We start from the raw sequence: 19,143 nt of genomic DNA, 5'->3' as shown, positions 1-19,143 counted from the left end.
CCTAGAGATGACTCCACGGAAGTAGAGAGTTTATTCAGTCAGTCCTCTTTTTGTGAGTATTTAGGTTTTCTTTCCAGCCTTTCCTACTACAAATATTTCTTTAATAAATAGCCTTTACAGGCTATTTGTGAATTAAAGAAAATGAAGTATATTAAAGGGCTGTGTAAAGTATAAAGCAAAGTACATATATGTATGTGTGTGTGTAATTTTGTTAGATTGTTTTCTTCCACAGCCATTTATTAAGCACTTTAGTGTCCCAAGTAGTAGAGATACAAAGATGACTAAGACATGATCCCTGCCCTTGAGGTTTTACAGTCTAATATGAGGTGAAATAAAAAAGAGAAATTTCACATTTTCCTTTTAAGTTTATTTCATTTTAAAAATTTTATTCACTGATTCAGATGGTGTTACTTTTATATTCCTGGATTTATATATAGCTGCAGAAGTCAATGATTTACAGTCTTTTCTACTATATTGATCACAGTGGTAATACAGAACTTCTTTCAGTTTATGAATCATGTAATCAGATAATCAAAGAAGTCAGTGTTGCTTAACTGATTTATGTTTTCCTAAAGCCAGAATTCGACTACTCCACAATGACAACAGTAACAGTGACCACAGAAGTTTCTTCAAAGGGCAGGAAAGAAGATAATTCTGCCTCGTATGAGTCAACGTCGGCTCACATTATTGAAGAGACAGAATATGTGAAAAAGGTACGTGGATGCTAGAAATCATGTAGCATGATATGACTTTTAAGAACAAATTCTAATATGGATTGGTGGACTTTGTTTCCATCTTTAATAGCACGTGTGAGGAAGAACAAACTTCCTTTGACAAAGGATGGTCTTTATAGCTGAAATTGAGATACAAATTTGGTAAATTCTCTTGGGATACATGTTTAGTAATTTCTCTTGAGGACTTCTGTTCCTACACCTGGAATAAAATGATGCTCTTCACTCAGTAAAATTGAATCCTGGGGCCAGGAGGGTTCAGAACACCTATCAGCACTTAATTTGTGCCACACTATTCACCACTGGATTTCCTGCTGTTTTATGTCCTTTCCTGGTTGTTTCATGAGCATTGATACTGTGTTCCCAAGTAGATGTTTACACTTCCTGCTGCATTTGTGTCTCTTGTTACGTTGTTCCTTTTCACAGTTCAGGGTAGGTACTGCCAATGAATACATGTGACAGGTTGCTTGATTAAAAAATGCGAAATCTTATGAGAATCCAAGATGATAATGGCTGACAATGGTATATATTCTTTTAATTGTTTCTTAGAACAGATGGAAAAATTCTGACATGAGTAGTTGGTAACTTGTTCAGATGAATTAATTAATTCATCTTTGAGTGTCTCAGTTCCATAGCTCACCAAGACATGGAGCCTATATTTTATACATAAATTTGTATTGTCTCCTTGTAGTAATTATTCTGTAGTAATTACTAGATAGTAATTATTTTTTAGTAATTATTAGGTAGTAATTCTTTTATACCAATTACTAAATAGTAAATAAGTACTAAATTACTATACAGAAAAAATAGAACTAAATAGTATTATATAGTAATTACTAAGCAGTAATTATTTTATAGTATATTTGTAGTATAATATTATCATATTTTATGTTTGACTGAGAAAAAGTTATAAAGATCAAATGCTTGTTATTTTGCAATGTAGACAATATTAGCCTAAATGGAAGTTAGACTGATGGCAATTACCAGATAAATCAGGTAGCAGTTACTATAGGGAAAAAAGCTTTTGACATTACATTCCTTTGAAAAAAAATTTCTTTTTCTTCCAGATTCGAACTACTCTGGAAAAGGTCCGAAATCAACTGTTTAAAGATGAAATAGGACGTAACAATACAAATAACATACTAGATGCAAAGGTAATGAATTCATCAAGCTTTACTACTTTTATTCCTTCAGAAAGAAACTTAAAACTGTATAGACTTTATTTAACTTCTCTTCTTTTTTTTTGGTGACTATCAAGTTATTCTTTAAAATTTTAGCTGATGATGGCTGGATGTGTGAAATGTTTAACCACAGATCTCATCAGTAGGATCAGATTGGAATGACCAGACCACACTTGAGTATTTTAAACAGGGTTTACTTATCTAAGGAGTCTCTGTGTTGTGCAAATGGTTAATGTGCATGGCTACTAACCATTAGCATGGAGGTTTGAGTCTACCCAGAAGCACCTCAGAAAAAAACAAAACAAACAGCTAACTAAATAAATAAAACATGGTGATCTACTTCCAAAAAATCAGCTGTTGAAAACTCTATGGAGCACAGCTCTACTCTGACACAAATGGGATCATCATGAGTTGGAGGCAACTTGACAATAACTGGTTTACTTATCTGAAGTATATGGGAAGATGTTGGCCCAGCCAGGATGCATGGCATCAACATCTTTCAATGACAGACAGAAATATAGTCTTTTAGGCTCAGCTGGGCCACACCAGTGGGTACACAGTTGAAGCTGTTAGGTCTTAATAAGTGAGGACCTTGTCAGTCAATAAGCTTAAATGTACCACTCTCCACCCCTACCCCAAGGCCGGCCTTATATGCTTATGGATGAGCAATCTGTGCGTGGCTTTCTCTGGATCATGCCAGGCTAAACCTTCTCTGAGCCAAGTGCAGTGTTATCCACTCTACAGTGTGGATACAAAGTACACCAGAGCATGAGATGCAGCACAGAAACAGTACTCCTTTATCACCCTCAGCCTCCCAAGGTAACACAGGCAACTCCAATTATTTTCTTAAATTAAGTGTTCTAAAACTAGAGGAAAGGTTAAATATGGGAATGATGGGGAAGATAAAAAATTCAGTTTGGACTATGTTGAGAAGTTGGTTAGAACTCCAAGTGGAGGTTTCTAATGGGTAGCTGGATCCATGGTTCTAGAGTTAAAGAAAGGGTTCTGTTCTAGAAAGTCCAGGCTACAGGGTAGAAACTTTGGGAGTTACAGATGGAGTCTGAAGTCCTCAAACAGAGGAGATCACTAAACAAGTGTTATGGATTGAATTGTGTCCCCCCAAAATATCTGTCAACTTGGCTAAGTCATGATTCCCAGTATTGCATAGTTGTGTAATCTGATGTGATTTCCTTATGTGTTGTAAACTCTATCACTATGATGAGATTATACTGGTGACTTCTACAAGATTGGATAGTGTCTTGAGCCAGTCTATTCTGAGATATAGAAGAGAGAAGTGAGCAGAGACACATGGGAACCTCATACCACCAAGAAAGCAGTGCCGGGAGCAGAGCACGTCCTTTGGACCTGAGGTTCCTGTGCAAGACAAGCTCCCAGACCAAGGGAAGATTGATGCCACAGACCTTTCTCCAGAGATGACAGAGAAAGCATTCCCTTGGAGCTGACACCTAAGTTTGGACTTGCTGACCCACAGAACAAGGGAGCTGAGTGCCTGTGTGCAGGAGGCTTCCTGGCGGAGTGTGGTGCCTCTGGGTACTTATCAGTGGAGCTACTGAGCTTTGGAACACTTGCCCCAGCAGGGCAGATGGGGGTGGGAGGCCCGAGGGCTGAGATGCCACAGAAAGCAGAAGCTGAAGAGACAAGGAACACAAGAAGCTGAGCTGCTTCCATCTCAAAAGGTATGGCCATGACCTCAGGGGTTTCAAAGGGTGGAGCCATGGCCTCTGGTGTTTCTAAGGGTAGAGTTTTCACTCCGATGCACTAGGAGAATGGTGTACCTAAAGCCAAGGGAGCAGAGTTGCCATCCCAGTGGGCCTGGAAGGCGGAGCTGAAGCCCAGGGTCAAGGGGCCTCCATTCAGAATCCAGAGACTGTGGCCAATATTTAGAGTCTGGAGGATAGGGCTATTGTGTAAATTGTCTCAGAGAACAGAAAATTGTTTTCAAAGCCTTAAGGGCTAATGTAATATGTTCTGCTGATTTCTTTCGTGCCTGTTATCCCTTCTTCTCCTCCAATTTCTCCTATTTATAATGGAAATGTCTAGCTTGTACCTGTTCTGTCATTGTACCTTTGGAAGCAGAAAACTTGTATTCTAGATTTCATAGATGAAGAAGAATTTTTGGATTTTGGACTTGGAGTTGATTTAAGACTTTTTTATGATATAATGGAGTGAATATGTTTTACATGTGGCAAGGACATGAATTTTGGGGGACCAAAGGGTGGAGTGTCATGGATTGAACTGTGTCCCTGAAAAATATCTGTCAACTTGGCTAGGTCATGATTCCGCGGTACCAAAAGTCTTAGGCTGGGTTCTCTAGAGAAGCAAAACCAATAAAGCATGTAAATATATATATAGAGAGATTTATATCAAGAAAACAGCTCACTCAATTGTAGAGGCTAGAACGTCCCAAGTCCATGGATCAGGGTAGAAGACTCTCCCAATTCACGGAGCCACAGAAGCTGGCGAGCCCAAGATCGACAGGTCGGAGAGCAGGGCTCCCGCTCACAGGCTGTGAAGGTTGATGAATTCCCAGATCAGCAGGCAAGACCACAAGGTTTCTCCTGATTCATGTAGCTGCAGGGGCTGGCAAACCCAAGATCGGCAGGTCAGAGAGCAGGGCTCCGCTCACAGGCTGTGAAGATCGACGAATCTCAAGTTCGGCAGATAAGCTAACAGCTCAAGTCCCAAGAACTGGAGGTGAAATGAGAGGAGGCAGTTGCAGGATCCAGAGACAGCAAACAGCCAGAACATCTGCTTATATTCAGATGGAGGTCACACCCCCAAGGAAACTCCCTTCCATCTGATTGGCTACTCACAGTATATTCAGTCATGGGAGTGATCACATACGTATAAACACTGACTCAGCCAAGTTGACACACAGTCTTATCCATCACAGCAAGTAAATGTGGATAGAAATGAGAGGAGATTCTCTCTAAGGACTGAGTGGTGGGGTTTCCAGCGTTTAGATTTTTGGAAGAAGAACCAGCACAGGAGGCTGAGCAGAGCAGTCAGTGTTGTAGGAGGAAGAACAAGAGAGATTGGAGTCTCGGCAGACACTGAGGAAAGAATTTCAGAAATGTGGGAGGGACCACTCTATCAAACGCTATGAATGGGCCAAGTAAATTGAGGACTGAAAATTGATCATTGGGTAGAACAAAGTGGAGGATGCTGGTGACCATGAGGGTAGTAGCTTCTTAGGAGTGGAGGTGATTTGTGTTGCCAGTGCATCTGCCTCAGCCATTTCCAGCCATGGAAAGTCAACAGAGCAATCGAGCATCAAAATATTATCCCCTTCCCCCTCAGTATCATGGCACTGTCCCCGTAGGGATTTAGCAATAACGATCTAGGGCCTTGCCACTCAAAGTGTGGTCTGCAGCCCCAGCAGCATCCATATCACCAGGATGTTGTTTATAAATGCAGCCTTTGGGGCCCTACCCATATCTACTCAGAATCTGCATTTTACCAAGATCTGTCACCACGTGATTCATATGTACATTAAATTTTGGGAAACACTGACTTCTGATCTTTGGAGCCATCCACTCTTCCAATTATCTTCCTTCTATGAGAGTCTTTCCATCAATTATAAATAAAAAAAAGATAATAATTCCTATTCCATTTGTAAGGAGAGTGAGCGTATACACTAGGGGCTAGACTATAAAAAACAAAAACCTGGTAGAGTTATGATGAGTATGTTTATATGCCTTATGTTCTTTTCTTTCTTTTTTTCATTTCTATAAATGTAGTCAGCATATGGTAGTGGAAAGAACACAGACTTTGTTGTAAACAACCCTGGATTCTAATTCTGGTTCTGGCAGTTATTTTCAGTATGACCTTGGTCCAGTTAAACTCTCTGATCATCCATGTCCTCATCTGTGTTATGAGCATATTGCCTTACAGTGTTTTGCTTGTTCAGAGAAAGGAATATATAGGAAACATCTAAAAGATTACCTGGCACATAATAGGTACTCAACAAATAGAAGTTTTTATTATAATTGTAGGGTATGCATAATTGTAGAATAATCCCTAAGTCTGTCTTGAAGTAAATTGAAAGTATAGAAAGAGCACAAGATGGAGGAGCAAGGCACCGTGTCAGGAGCTCTGCCCCTCCCTTGTGTGTGAACTTGGACTCTGGTGCTCAGTTTCCATATCTGTAAAATTGTTTGGGTTAAGCTAGACAGTTTCTAATTTCTTTTCAACTTTAAAAGTTCATGATTCCAGATGAGATTTATTTTATGCTGCCAGTGTATTTTCAATGAATGAGAGTTTACGTAAGCTGAAGTTGCACTGGCGGTAACACTCAGTTCTGACATCTCTGATGGGAAATTTAATAAGAGATGATTGTGAGGAAGTACCACGGACAATTGAATATTATGTACGGTAACTATTAGGTCTGATTATATTATTCTGTAATGCAGTGCAACCAAAATATATTTATGTCTGCAATTTAGGTAAAAAAAATTCTGGCCTTGTGGATATTATTTATCCCCTAAGATGGGCTTAGAGCCCTGGTGGCACAGTGGTTAAGAGCTTGGCTGCTAACCAAAAGGTAGGCAGTCTGAATCCACCAGCTGCTCCTTGGAAACCCTATTGGGCAGTTCTACTCTGTCCTATAGGGTGGCTACGAGTCAAAATTGACTCAATGGCAATGTGTTTTATGTGTCAGAAAGGCTTAATGGTATATTTGAAATTATAGGGAATATTGTTGTTATATACCATCGAGTCAATTCCCAGGGACTATGGCAGATATAAAAGATATAGCTCTACCTCTTTTTAATTTAAGAATCTGTTCAAATTTGAGCAAATATAGAGGCAAGTTGCTTCAATTCCTCCTTGACTGGATTAAGATTTAAGTTTTATTTTCTTTGTGCTGCCCTGAATTCTCGATGTATGCAACACAGGCTAATTGTAGAGGAAAGTTATAGTCAAGTGTATTATTTTTGTGTTTATTCATTTCAGCACCGTCAAAACATGCAAAATGACTCTGAATCTGAAATGGAGCCCTCTTGTTGCAGTTTGGATCAGCTTATGGAAAGGATGAGAGGAAAAGATTTACAGCTCTTAGAAATGAACAAAGAGAATGAAGTATTGAAAATCAAGGTATGATCATGACGAGAAACTTCTAATTTTGCATACTGAGCTTTTGAGCCAATAGAATAGATTGTTAGCATTCTTGGATCTGGAAAGTAGAGGGACATACACACATACACACACACAGATCACACAAATGCTCTTATACATAGAAGAGCATTTTTACATTTCACTGTTTTGTTTTGGAGACTACTTTTATGTTTAAAAAAGCCTTACAAAAGTGTTTCCATATTTAATGAATATAAACTGCAGCATTCATAGTCAAATGTCTCATTATTTGTTTATCTGCTATGGCTGGATATTTTCTGTTTTCCTTTTTTGTGTATTTTATATGCAGTACTGCAGGGAATATCTTGGCAGGTAAGTCTTGGCATTTGTCTTTGATTATTTCCTCAGGTTAAATCCTTGGAAGATTCATGACACTTTAGCTTTACTGTCCTTTATACCCCAACCTTGGCCCACTTCTCTTTCAGGAAAATTCGCCTTTTAGTACTGTTGTGAACATCAGTGATAAAATGTTTGCCAATAAGTGTGATAAGCTGGCAGGATGTTGTGGAGTTCTCTGAAGGGTGTTGTCTGTAACTGGAGAGCATTGATACCTTTGGACTCTAGACTGGCCTGGCCAGTGCCAATCTGTCTGCGTTGCCACTCTCACTAAACAGGGGTTTCTGACTTTGTTTCTTCATACCAGATAAGTGTTTTTTCTCCTATCCATTGTCTGTGATGGTGCAAATGGTACAGTTACAACCTCGGTGTTTTTAATTGCCCATCAAACTGTTCTGCCTTTAATGCTTTTTACTGTAAATGTCACAACATGCATGGTGACCTTTTTTCCCTAGCTGGACGCCTCCAGAGAAGCTGGAGCAGCGGCTCTGAGAAACGTGGCACAGAGATTGTTTGAAAACTATCAACGACAGTCTGAAGAAGTTAGAAAAAAGCACGAGGACAGTGCACACTCACTCCAGGTACTGAGCTAGAGCTTGTCTGTTAGAAAACTAAAGCCCCTATTCATTCAAGTCCCTCTTTTCAGAGGAATTAGATGTGAGACAAGCAGTGGGCAAGTTACTTGGCAAGCTCAAGAGAGGGGAGGGTGTATGTCTTTTGTCCCCCAGCCTTACTTAGCCTAGTGTCCAAACCTGTTGCCTTCAATTTGATTGTGACTCCTATTGAGCCTATAGGACAGAGTAGAACTGCCCCATAGAGTTTCCAAGGCTGTAATCTTTATGGAAGCAGATTGCCACATCTTTCTTCCATGGAGCAGTTGGTGGGTTTAAACCACCAACCTCTTGGTTAGCAGCCAAGTGCTTGACCATTGTGCCACCAGGCCTCCTTAGCCCGGTGTTCAGATGGAGCTAAACTGCTGGGTTGCTACTCTGCTCAGAGCCCCTGCAGAGCACGTAGGTGGGAGGAAGGCAGTGCCACCCTGCTTGGAAGTCAGGGCTGGCCTCAGTGAAACTGACAAGTAACTTCTCTTCTGGTACTGCCTCTGACTAATGAAATGACCCAGGCTGAGTCATTCTGCCTCTCCGGACTTGGGTTTTCTTGTCCCTAAAATGAAAGAGAATTGGTTCGGGCAAATGGTTTTCATTCTTTAGATTTAAAATATAAATATATATAAATATAAATAAATGTCTACTAAATAAAAGGAGCCCTGGTCGCGCAGTGGTTAAGAGCTATATCTGCTAACCAAAAGGTCGGCAGTTTGAATCTACCAGCCACTCCTCGGAAATCCTATGAGGCAGTTCTACTCTGTCCTATAGGGTTGCTGGGAAATGGAATCAACTTGATGGCAACGGGTTTAGTGCTTTCTTTTTTTTTTTAGTATTAAATATATTAAAATATATTTAAAAATATATAAAGACATATACAAACACGCACACACACACACGTATATTTTGTTGGTTTTTAAGCTGAAAAATATATTCTAGGACTGGAGGGAAAATGTGTTTGTGTGTTTTTGTTGAAACTCAAAATACAAAAGAGTTAGGAGGGAAGCTAATTTTTGCTGAGTGGGCACCTGCAGTTCTGCCAGCTCTGGCTCTAGGAAGGTCCCCAGGAGAGCACAGTAGGAAATCCAGCGAGTAGGTGACATCCTCTCATGCTTCTGGCCATGGAGATGATTACTGCACACTTGCATGCATGCAGGATGCAGATAAAGACTGACTGAGTGAAGTGAGCTGGCATTTGAGGACTGGAAGTACACTGTGTGAGCGTGGGGCTCGGGGGAATGGGAGTCCTTTCAAAGAAGGCTCAGCCCCAGCCAGAGCTGCCTGGAAGGAATGCCCACCTGGTGTTGTCAAGGGAAGCAAGATACTTTTTTTTTTAAAACTGTGATATTGAGAGTTCTATTCAATACACACACTTGTGTGTATGCACATATATGCATGCACACTCTATAGAATAGTCAGTGGAAACACTCCTAAATGTGGCCATGGACTGCCAGAGGGAGGCCTCTCTTCTATGATCTATCAGCTCAAGTCTTGCTATATGCTTAGAACCAGGGCTTCAAACTGGTTCGTTTCAGTTTGACCCCATGCTGAGCATTTGCATTTCCACCCGAGACACACTGCATCAGAGTCTGCATTTTAACAAGATTCCCCAGGTGATTCTTATGTGCTTGTTAAAATATAGATTCTGATTCAGTGTATCTGGGGTGGAAATGCAAATTCTCATCAGGGGGTCGAAACGGAATGAACTGGTTCAAAGCCCTGCTTTGAAATAACCCATGATACAGTGGTGAGAATTATTCTGCTTTTATGACACTTCCTGATCAAAAAGATGCCTTTTTTTTTTTAGTAGAACAAAGATTTTATTTTTGTTCTAGATAAGTTGTATTGCAAAAAAGTGAAAAGCTTTGCTTTTCTTAAATTAATATTTCTCTTCCTTATACTAGTTCAGTTAGTATGCATTATGGCTACAAATGTACATATTCTAGGACTAATATTTACACATTATTAATTTAGCTATTGATCTAGCATTCTTATATTTTATCAGGTTTATTTTGAAGAAAACACTGAATTCCAAAGGGTAATCCTGAACAACTGTGAATTATGAATTTTTTGGTTAGTCAGAAAATTATAGAAGGAGGTAACACTTGTATAGTTTATTAAAAACAAGAATTTGACAACTGTTTTTCTGACCAAAGGCTAACAAGCTTGAATACGAGCAGAAGTTGAAACAACATGTTGAAAATTTGAATCAAGTTGCTGAAAAGCTTGAAGAAAAACACAACCGAATCACAAAATTGGAGAACCTTGTACAGCAAATGGAAAAGGTGAGCTGCTAGAGAATTAAACAGATTCCTTCCTGACAGAGTTCGTGTGAGAATTAAAGAAAATTAACATTAAAATGAATAGGACAGTAAATTAAATGAAAAAAAGAGAAAAAACATTAAGTGAAAGTACCCTTCATAATACTTGGTTTTAGGAGTTACTCAGTAATGTTAGTTTCTTCACCTAAACATTTAATAAGATCCATCCTATAGTTATTGATTTATCTCTCACCAAATATTGCATTCATTTCTTTGTCTGTCACATCCTCCCACTTTTTAGTAAACGTATCTTTTAGAAAGAGAACTCAGTGAGACCGTGAATGGAAACAATGGAAGAGATTCCCAAGTCCACCTACTCCTAATAATAGAGTGAATCCTGATAATCAAAGCATTTTTATGTATTAGGGTTAGCAAAGTATCCATTTTTGGCCATTCAGGTCCACTTACAGGTTTGTAAAAATTTATGGCTGCTCCAGGAGAGATGTAGTTTGCATTAAGAAATCCAGACCTTCTGGAACCAGTGAGGCTGGATTAATACCCAAAACTATTGCCCTGAGGTAATCTTTAAACCTTAAAACTCAAACCAAAAGTTTTCCCAGAAGTCCACTTTGTTTTTTGTTTTTGTTTTTTTTTTTAATTTAATTTTCTTTTTATTGTACTTTAGATGAAGGTTTACAGAACAAACAGTTTCTCATTAAACAGTTAGTACACATATTGTTTCATGACAATGGTTAACAACCTCACGACATGTCAACACTCTCCCTTCTCAACCTTGGGTTCCCTGTTACCAGCTTTCCTGTCCCCTCTTGCCTTCTAGTCCTTGTCCCTGGACTGTTCTGCCCCATTAGTCTCGTTTTGTTTTATGGGGCTGTCTAATCTTTGGCTGAAGGGTGAACCTCGGGAGTGACTTCATTACTGAGCTAAAAGGGTGTCTGGGAGCCATACTTTCAAGGTTTCCCCAATCTCTGTCAGGCCAGTAAGTCTGGTCTTTTTCTGTGAGTTAGAGTTTTGTTCTACATCTTTCTCCAGCTCTGTCTGGGACCTTCTGTTGTGATCCCAGTCAGAGCAGTCGGTGGTGGTAGTTGGGCACCATCTAGTTGTACTGGACTCAGTCTGGTGGAGGCCGTAGTAATTGTGGTCTGTTAGTTCTCTGGACTGATCTTTTCCTTGTATCTTGTTTTCTTCTTTCTCTCTTGCTGCTGAAGGAGTGCAGAAGTCCACTTTGAATCAAACAGCAGTTTAGCTTAATTAGTAAAGTATGTCTGCCTTGAGCGTTGTGCTCTTTCAAAGATTTTTCTCTGTGGGATCAAATTTACAACAGCATCTCCAAAGGTTAGATGAGAAGCTTAGCGGGCAGTGACAAGGTAGCGGTGGTGGAATAATTTGGAAAGAGATAGCAAGAATGGTTATACAACTTGAAGAAAGTAAACAATGTCATTGAATTGTACATGTAGAATTTTGTTGAAATGGTATATCCTTTGCTGTGTATATTTTCACAAAATAAAAAAGGAAAGCTATTATATGGAAACTGGAACTTTCAAAAGAGATAATTTAAGGAAGAGTAATAATATAACAAACATTCTTACAGAAAGTTTCATGCAGTGTTCCTTTAAATAGCAAGCACACCAAATGTATACAAAAGGTGAGCACATACATTTAATTATGCACATCTTAGAATCTGGAATTCAGACAAATCAAGAAACACTACTTTTTAACAGCAAACCAAACAAATAGAAAACTGGCATCTCCAAAACTGAGTAAGGTAGATAAGAATACAGGCTTTGACTTCTAGCCAATGTTGCCCAATCGATCCACTTTTCTATTTATTGTATTGATTCCCCAACTTGCCTCTGTTCTTCTCAGCCTTAATTTGTTTCATGACACTGCCTTGGTTAACGCTGTTTTGGAAATGTCACTTCAAAAACATCAGATTTCAATATTCAGATTTCTTACCTGTAAAAATGGCATAGGGAGCACACCTGACCTCCTCTAACTTCTCAAGGGGGAAGGAGAATCAAGATCAACAGCCCAAGGCTGATTCCTGTGAGGTGGAGGTCAGACATTCCTCCTCTCTCTGCCATCACCAACCGTCCCTCCCACAGCACTCTGTACTTCTCTTCTGGGTTCGATAATTCATTGCAATGGCCACACTGAACTCATAGACAATACTCACGATTATGGGGTCTATTAGGGAAATAACAGTTACAATTCAGGTTCAGGAACACTCAGGATATAGTTCTTCCATGAAGACAACCTCTTCCCAGCCATGCTCTCAGGCACCTCTCCCTGGCCCTCAGCCTCTGCCCAAAGGCACTCAGCTTTCTCTCTCTGTGAGCCAGGAAGCCTACTGCACAGTCTCTCCTGCTGGTCTCTCTTGCCAGCGCTTCTCTGCTACTGCTTCTTGCAGTCTCTGCTGTCGCGTCAATGCTGCTGCTTCTCCTTGCCATCAGTGGTACAGCTCTCTCTCTCTCTCTGTTTCATTGTTCCAGGAGCTTCTCAGCACAGGGATCCTGGGTCCAAAGGACATGCTGGCTTCTGGCTGTTCTTCCTAGTTGGGGTGGAATCTTCTCTCTCTCGCCTCTGGGATGGCTCATTTCAAGCCCAGCAGGGTGGCAAAAGTGACGAATCCCCTTGGTGGGCCACAATTATCTTATCTGCATGGCCCCACCCAATCGTTTGGGTGGGAGTTACAAGACCATGGTTACAAAGGCCACACAAAAGCAATCAATCGCACCATGTTACCAAAAGAACTTTAGTTTCAAAACATTTCCCAAGAATTTAATGTTTTATAACTCTGAATTGGGCTGAATTTGTTATCTTAATGAAGGTTCTACAAGAAAGTCACAAAAAATTAAATAAGCCAAATCTTAACTGGATATAACAATAGTAATGTACACAGCTGCCTATGTGTCTCGTGTGGTGGGTCACTGTGTGTTGGGCTTTAGCACAGTATAACTGGGCTAGAGTGTCCCAAGCAGTTGGTTATCTAGGCATGACATTACTTCATAATTATGCATTTTTGGACAAACTGTTATATTTAGATGAATACTTTGTAGTGTTAGAATATTTCATTCTGTAATAGAGTTGAATAAACCAATAAAATAGTACTAAGAATGTTGGCATTTAGGAAAGACAAGTCTGGAATGCAAGTAGGGCTGTATAACCAAACAACCTGATGAACAAGCTTGAAATTTAAGTTTAGACCTGTGACCGCCAGGTGTTTAGAGGCTACCTGTCAGTCCCTGAAAATTAACAAAAGAACAAAAACAACAAAAAATACCAGTTGCTGTTGAGTCTATTCCCACTCATGGCGACCCTATGTGTTGCAAAGTAGAACTACGCTCCTAAGGGTTTTCATGACTGTGACCTTTCAGCAGGTCGCCAGGCCTTTGTCAGAGGGGCCTCTGGGTGGGTTTGAACCGCCAACCTTCACTTAGTAACCAAGTGCTTAACCATTTGTACCCAGGGACCAAACCAAACAAAAGAACAGTGGAAAATAATTTCTATTTCTTAGCAACTGCAGGAAATCCGTGCTAGATGTGAGCTCACCCCAGAGTTCTGGTGTATAGTCACTCAACTGTTTATTCAAAAAATATCTGAGCACCTACCATGTGCCAGGCAGAGCTAGGGGTGGGTCTGCATTTGTGAATGAACCAGACGTAGTTTCTCTTCTTGTGAAGATTACAATGTAGTATATCTGGATAGTGTGGGGCTCAAGGAACTTTCCAGGTTTCCCTTCTTTCATTCTCCTAGGGGGCCTTTAACCGAAAACCTATTGCCGCTGAGTCAATTCAGACTCATAGAGACCCTATAGGACAGAGTAGAACTGCCCCATCGGGTTTCCAAGTAGCGGCTGGTGGATTTGAACTGTAGACCTTTCGGTTAGCAGCCAAACGCCTAACCACTGTACCACCAGGGCTCCAGGGACCATTTAGGGAGGCTGAAAACCCTGTTGAAGTTAGGGGAGTATACCCCAGATTGAGGGCGAGTGGCTAAGATACTGATACTACATTTTTGGAGAAGTCCTGCCTTGATATTGGCCCATAAGTGTGGTCTGTCTGTAGGAGCTCTGTGAGCTTAGGGAGTAGGTGGAGAGGATGCCCATAGCTCAGCAAGGACATGCAGCAACCTTCAGTGACTTTCTGAGGGGATTGCTATTGGAGTCTCTGGGAGGTGGAGGTAGGTGGGGATGGGGTGCAGGAGCAACGTACAGGAATTTAAAAAAATATTTGGCATAAAGAATCTTATATTTGTAAAGCAAACAAGAAATTAATTAAAACTATATTAAAAAAAAACAAAAACAAAAACAAGGGTTGGCAACATTTTCTTAGTTTAGGGAGGCCCTGAGAAGACAGGCTCTGAGGAAGGGCTTCTCAGGTGGGGAGTGTGTATGAGAATGAGGGGAGTACTGAGAATTTAGCATTCATCATCAGAAGACATGAGTTTAAACAGGAAATGAAAATTAGAACTGAACAAACACAACAAAGGTTGATAAATGCTGCCTTGGTAGCGGGTTCTCCCTGGAGAAGGATTCATTTTCTACTCGTTTGAACAAGCCACTGCTCTAGTAAATAGCCATTAGTGGTATGAGGTCTGGTAATGAAGACATTACTTAAACCCTTCACCATCTGTCCCACTTTAATCAGGAATGCAGTGAGAACGAATTCCATAAATACAGTGATAAGCCAGCAAAAACGCCCAATAAGGGCATTTTAATATGGCATATGTTCCTTTTGCTAGCAGGAACAGAAATTCACATGCATCATAGTATTTGGTTTGGTGTCATTGATGTAGCTCTGCTAGAGTTTTAGAGCTCAAAGGAGCTTTCAGGACCACCTAGTTCCTCATTATCTTTGCATAGGTGAAGACAGTGTGAACAAGAAGCTGTTTCACAGTTCTCCAGTTACTAGTCCACAGCCCTTTCCACTATGCCCTGATCTTCTCAGATGCAGGATAAAAAATGATATCCTTGCTTCCTAAACTGTTTAGATGCTAATATTTGCTAATGATTTAAATTGGTGCCCACTCTGATCAATAACCCATTGCCATCAAGTGGATTCCGACTCACAGAGACCCTATAGGACAGAGTAGAGCTGCCCCACAGGGTTTCCAAGGAGTGGCTGGTGGGTTGAAACTGCTGACCTTTTGGTTAACAGCCAGGCTCTTAACCACTGCGCCACCAGGGCTCCAATACTCTGATTGATAGGGCAGGGCAATCTTGAGTGGGAACAGTGGACTGGCCACTGGGTGGTGCTGTCAACTCTTTTATCCTTTCTGGAAGATATTGTCTCTGAGAAATACCAGTTGGTACAGTAGTAATTTTCTGTATTGTCAAACAGAAGGCATTAAGAACCCAAACTAGATGCTTGAGATCTGGCCAAGGTAGAAATTTACTTGCCCAGATATCTGGTCTCCTTGAACCTGGTTATGCAGATTCATTAATACAGAGTGAGTCCATGAGGAGAATGTCTGTTAAACACCATTTTCCCCTACAAATTCAAAATATATTATTTGTGTTGTGTTCCTTTGATGATCCAAAATCACCTTGTAAGGCCTATCTTGTGATCCCTTGGAAATAATTTGAAGACAATTAATGCTGCATAGGGACAATTTCTATGTATGGTAAGAATGCTACAGGGGAATTCAAAAGTTAGTCTAATTAAAGAGAAAAGCATGTAAACTATGAAGTATTTTTTATCTTCAAATTATTCTATATTGAGGGCCTTCTATGTGCCAAGGAAGCTAGCAGGCCTTTCACATATATTAACTCCAATCACCCCAACATTTCAATATAGACAGTATTATCCCCATTTTAAGGAGCCCTGGTGGCACAATGGTTAAGTGCTCAGTTGCTAACTGAAAGGTTGACAGTTTGAACCCACCAGCAGCTCTGCAGGAGAAAAGACCTGGCGATCTGCTCCCGTAAAGATTACAGCCTAGGAAACCCTATGGGGAAGTTCTGCTCTGTCTTCTAGGGTTGCTATGAGTTGGAATTGATTTGACGGCACACAACAACAATCCCGATTTTAGGGATGTTCAAAAAGTTAAAAACATGACTTGTACAAATATAGAATGAATACATGTTCAACGTTTTATTCATCCCACTAATTTAATGAGGGACAGAGTAAGACGGCACAACTAATTGAAATAGAACATTTTGAAAAACTGGCTATAGGCATTTGGAATAAAGGAGTATAGAGTAGCTAGGCTAGATACAAAAGTGGTTAACGTCCTCTAGGGATATTAAACCATAACTTTTAGGGTTCTCTTTTCCACGAGACAGAAATCCACAAATCAGCATGTAGTTTCACAGAGTCAGGGCTCTAATCGAATAAAAAATAATAAAGTCAAACACAAGGACATTCTCTGAGAAAATTAAATAATCCTTGGTTGGGATTATTAAACAATGATCCAATATGACATTCAAACCACATACTGTATACTTTTTAGATTTCCAAGTCTTGGTTAATTTTTCTTAACAATGATAGGCCCAGAGAGGTTAAAACCATGGCCAAAAACACAGCCATGAAGTTTCAAAATCAGGTCAGTCCATGTCCAAGGTCTTTCTGATTTTTCTGCAACACAGCACTGCCTTGTATTGTACCCGTACAAATAAAGCAGGAGGAAGTTGTTTGTTTTTTAATTGTGCTTTAGGTGAAAGTTTACACTCAAGTGAATTTCTCATACAAAAATTTGTACACATACTGTTTTATGACCTTAGTTGCAATCCCCACAATGTAACAGCACATTCCTGCTTTCCACTCCGGGTTCCCTGTGTCCATTCAACCAGTTTCTGTCCCTTCCTGCCATCTCATCCTGCCTCCCAACAGGAGCTACCATTTGCTCTCGTGTATCTGATTGAACTAAGAAGCGCACTCCTCACCTGTATTATTTTTTGTTTTACAGTCCTGTCTAATCTTTGCCTGAAGAGTGGGAGTTGTTTTAAACAGCATTGTAAATGGTTTTAAAAATCTCTCCAAGTTGATCCCATCCACGTTGCCAACACCAGTTCCTGCCTTTTCTCAGTCTGCTCTCCTTATTTCTCCCAACTTGGCAACTTAAACCAGCAGGCCAAAGCTCCAAATTCTTTTTTTTTCAGCATGTAGCCATCAAATATAAAAAAGAATGCAGTCATCTCAGCCTGGTTTTTCGTAGACTTGTCTGTTTCCCTTTTAGTTGGAAAGAGTTTGGTTTAATAATGGTTTAAGACATTTCTTCACATATTATTTCTCAATGTCATAATTTCTCCTGCATCCTAATTAAGAAGCTATTTTATCATTTGTATCCTTAATTCTTCATTAAAAATACATGTACAACTTTGCTATTTCCTGACAGACGCCATGGAGCAGCTAGGGATGTCAAGATAAGAGCAGTAGTGCCCTTGGATATCAACAACTCTGTCTAATGTGGGAGAAACAGGTGTAATGACAGGAGAGGCGATGCTGGGAGAGGCAATGCCTAGAGAGGGATGAGCAGGCGGTTTGCATCTGGGCGGATGGAGAGAGGCAGGAGTACTGTGCAGACTGTATTTCAGCAGTGGGCTGGAGAGGAGCAAAAGCTCTGCTGGCAGGTGAGGGGAGTGAAGACAACTGGTCTTGACCTGTCATTGAGCTACCTGTAAACCATGCCAGAAGGTGCCCCCATCCAAGCTTCATTAGGGATGGGGTGTAACAGCTCGTTTGAAATTAGCTCTTCAGCTCAAGCCATGTTTCTGATATTACAAGAAGCATCTTTTGTGGACAGTTTGGAAGAATGCCTTACCACACACACACACACACACACACACACACACACACACACACCAAATAAGTGAAAACTATCTTATTTTCTCCTAGGAAAAGAGAACACTGCTAGAAAGAAAAATGTCTCTGGAAAACAAGCTGCTGCAACGCAAAGCCAACGCTACATATGCTAAAAGGTTTGCAAATCAAGCCCCTAAGTAAAAGCAGTTCCGGATATCTTTCCTCTCCACTGGTACGCTGGCCATGGATAGAGATTCTGCAACCCACAAGGGAATAGGACAACTGACAATGCAGGAGGGAGGGAGGATCCCTAGGATTAATAACCGTGTACCTCCCCTTCCCTACCTCTTGGATAATCAGGTGGCAGGGTTCGCTGAGAGTACTGGGGAACATGTGGGTTAATCCTTCTCAAGAGTAACTAAGCCTCCCTGTTTTCTTTTAGTGCTAAGGAGGATATGCTGTAGAGATCTCCCTTTCCTGTGATGCTTTTGTTGTTGTTGTTAATTGGTCTATGCTAAAGCCAACTGGACTGCCCACACATGGAAAGTTTGTAGTTTTGTGGTGCTCCTCAACTCTGCAGATAAGGAAAGAAATATTGCGGAAAACATCCTTAGTTCTTTGGACTTATAAATACTCATAAATTAATTCCAAGCAGTTACAGAGTCTTCAGTATGCTGGGGGTGGAGGTGGATTTGTGGTTATCACCACAACTGGTTTACTACTCAACCGCTATCAGAACAAGCCTGTGGAATATCATGTAACATGTCATTTGAAGTTTTCTGAGAGTTTTTTAATTCCAAGCCCATCATGGTCATTATATGTTGTGATGTAAAGATATAATGGTCAGAGTCAAGTCTATTTCAAGATCTTAGCTTGTCCATCTAGAGCTATTGTTCACTAGGATGTCAGGTACTATTATGACCTTCAGAATATGCAAATAACTTACGAGTATTTGCTGTTCTTATTCATTCAATAACATTTGCTCAAACATCCCTCTCTCACAGAGAGGGATTTTTTTCTCCCTATTTTTCTATCGTTTCCTAATACATATCTTCCTTTTCTCGCCTCTCCTTATATTCTGTGCTTTCTGTCAGGCTCATATTCATGCATTT

General features: G+C 40.3%; 1 protein-coding gene across 1 annotated transcript in view; it reads left to right on the top strand.

The window, feature by feature from the left end:
• The window catches only part of CCDC68 (coiled-coil domain containing 68), a 41,657-nt gene that overhangs the window by 2,716 nt on the left and 19,798 nt on the right, over positions 1–19,143 (top strand). The window contains exons 2-7 of the mRNA XM_004379245.2: positions 576–713; positions 1,799–1,885; positions 6,887–7,027; positions 7,858–7,983; positions 10,164–10,292; positions 18,125–18,207. Coding sequence (XP_004379302.1) covers positions 597–713; positions 1,799–1,885; positions 6,887–7,027; positions 7,858–7,983; positions 10,164–10,292; positions 18,125–18,207 — 683 coding nt within the window. The 5' untranslated portion in view covers positions 576–596. The remainder of the gene's footprint in view (positions 1–575; positions 714–1,798; positions 1,886–6,886; positions 7,028–7,857; positions 7,984–10,163; positions 10,293–18,124; positions 18,208–19,143) is intronic.

Source organism: Trichechus manatus, unplaced genomic scaffold, assembly GCF_000243295.1.
Source record: "Trichechus manatus latirostris isolate Lorelei unplaced genomic scaffold, TriManLat1.0 scaffold00063, whole genome shotgun sequence".
In the NCBI taxonomy this organism is placed as follows: Eukaryota; Metazoa; Chordata; class Mammalia; order Sirenia; family Trichechidae; genus Trichechus; species Trichechus manatus.
The sequence above is the reverse complement of the archived record's forward strand: the minus strand, read 5'-3'. Positions and strand labels throughout refer to the sequence as shown.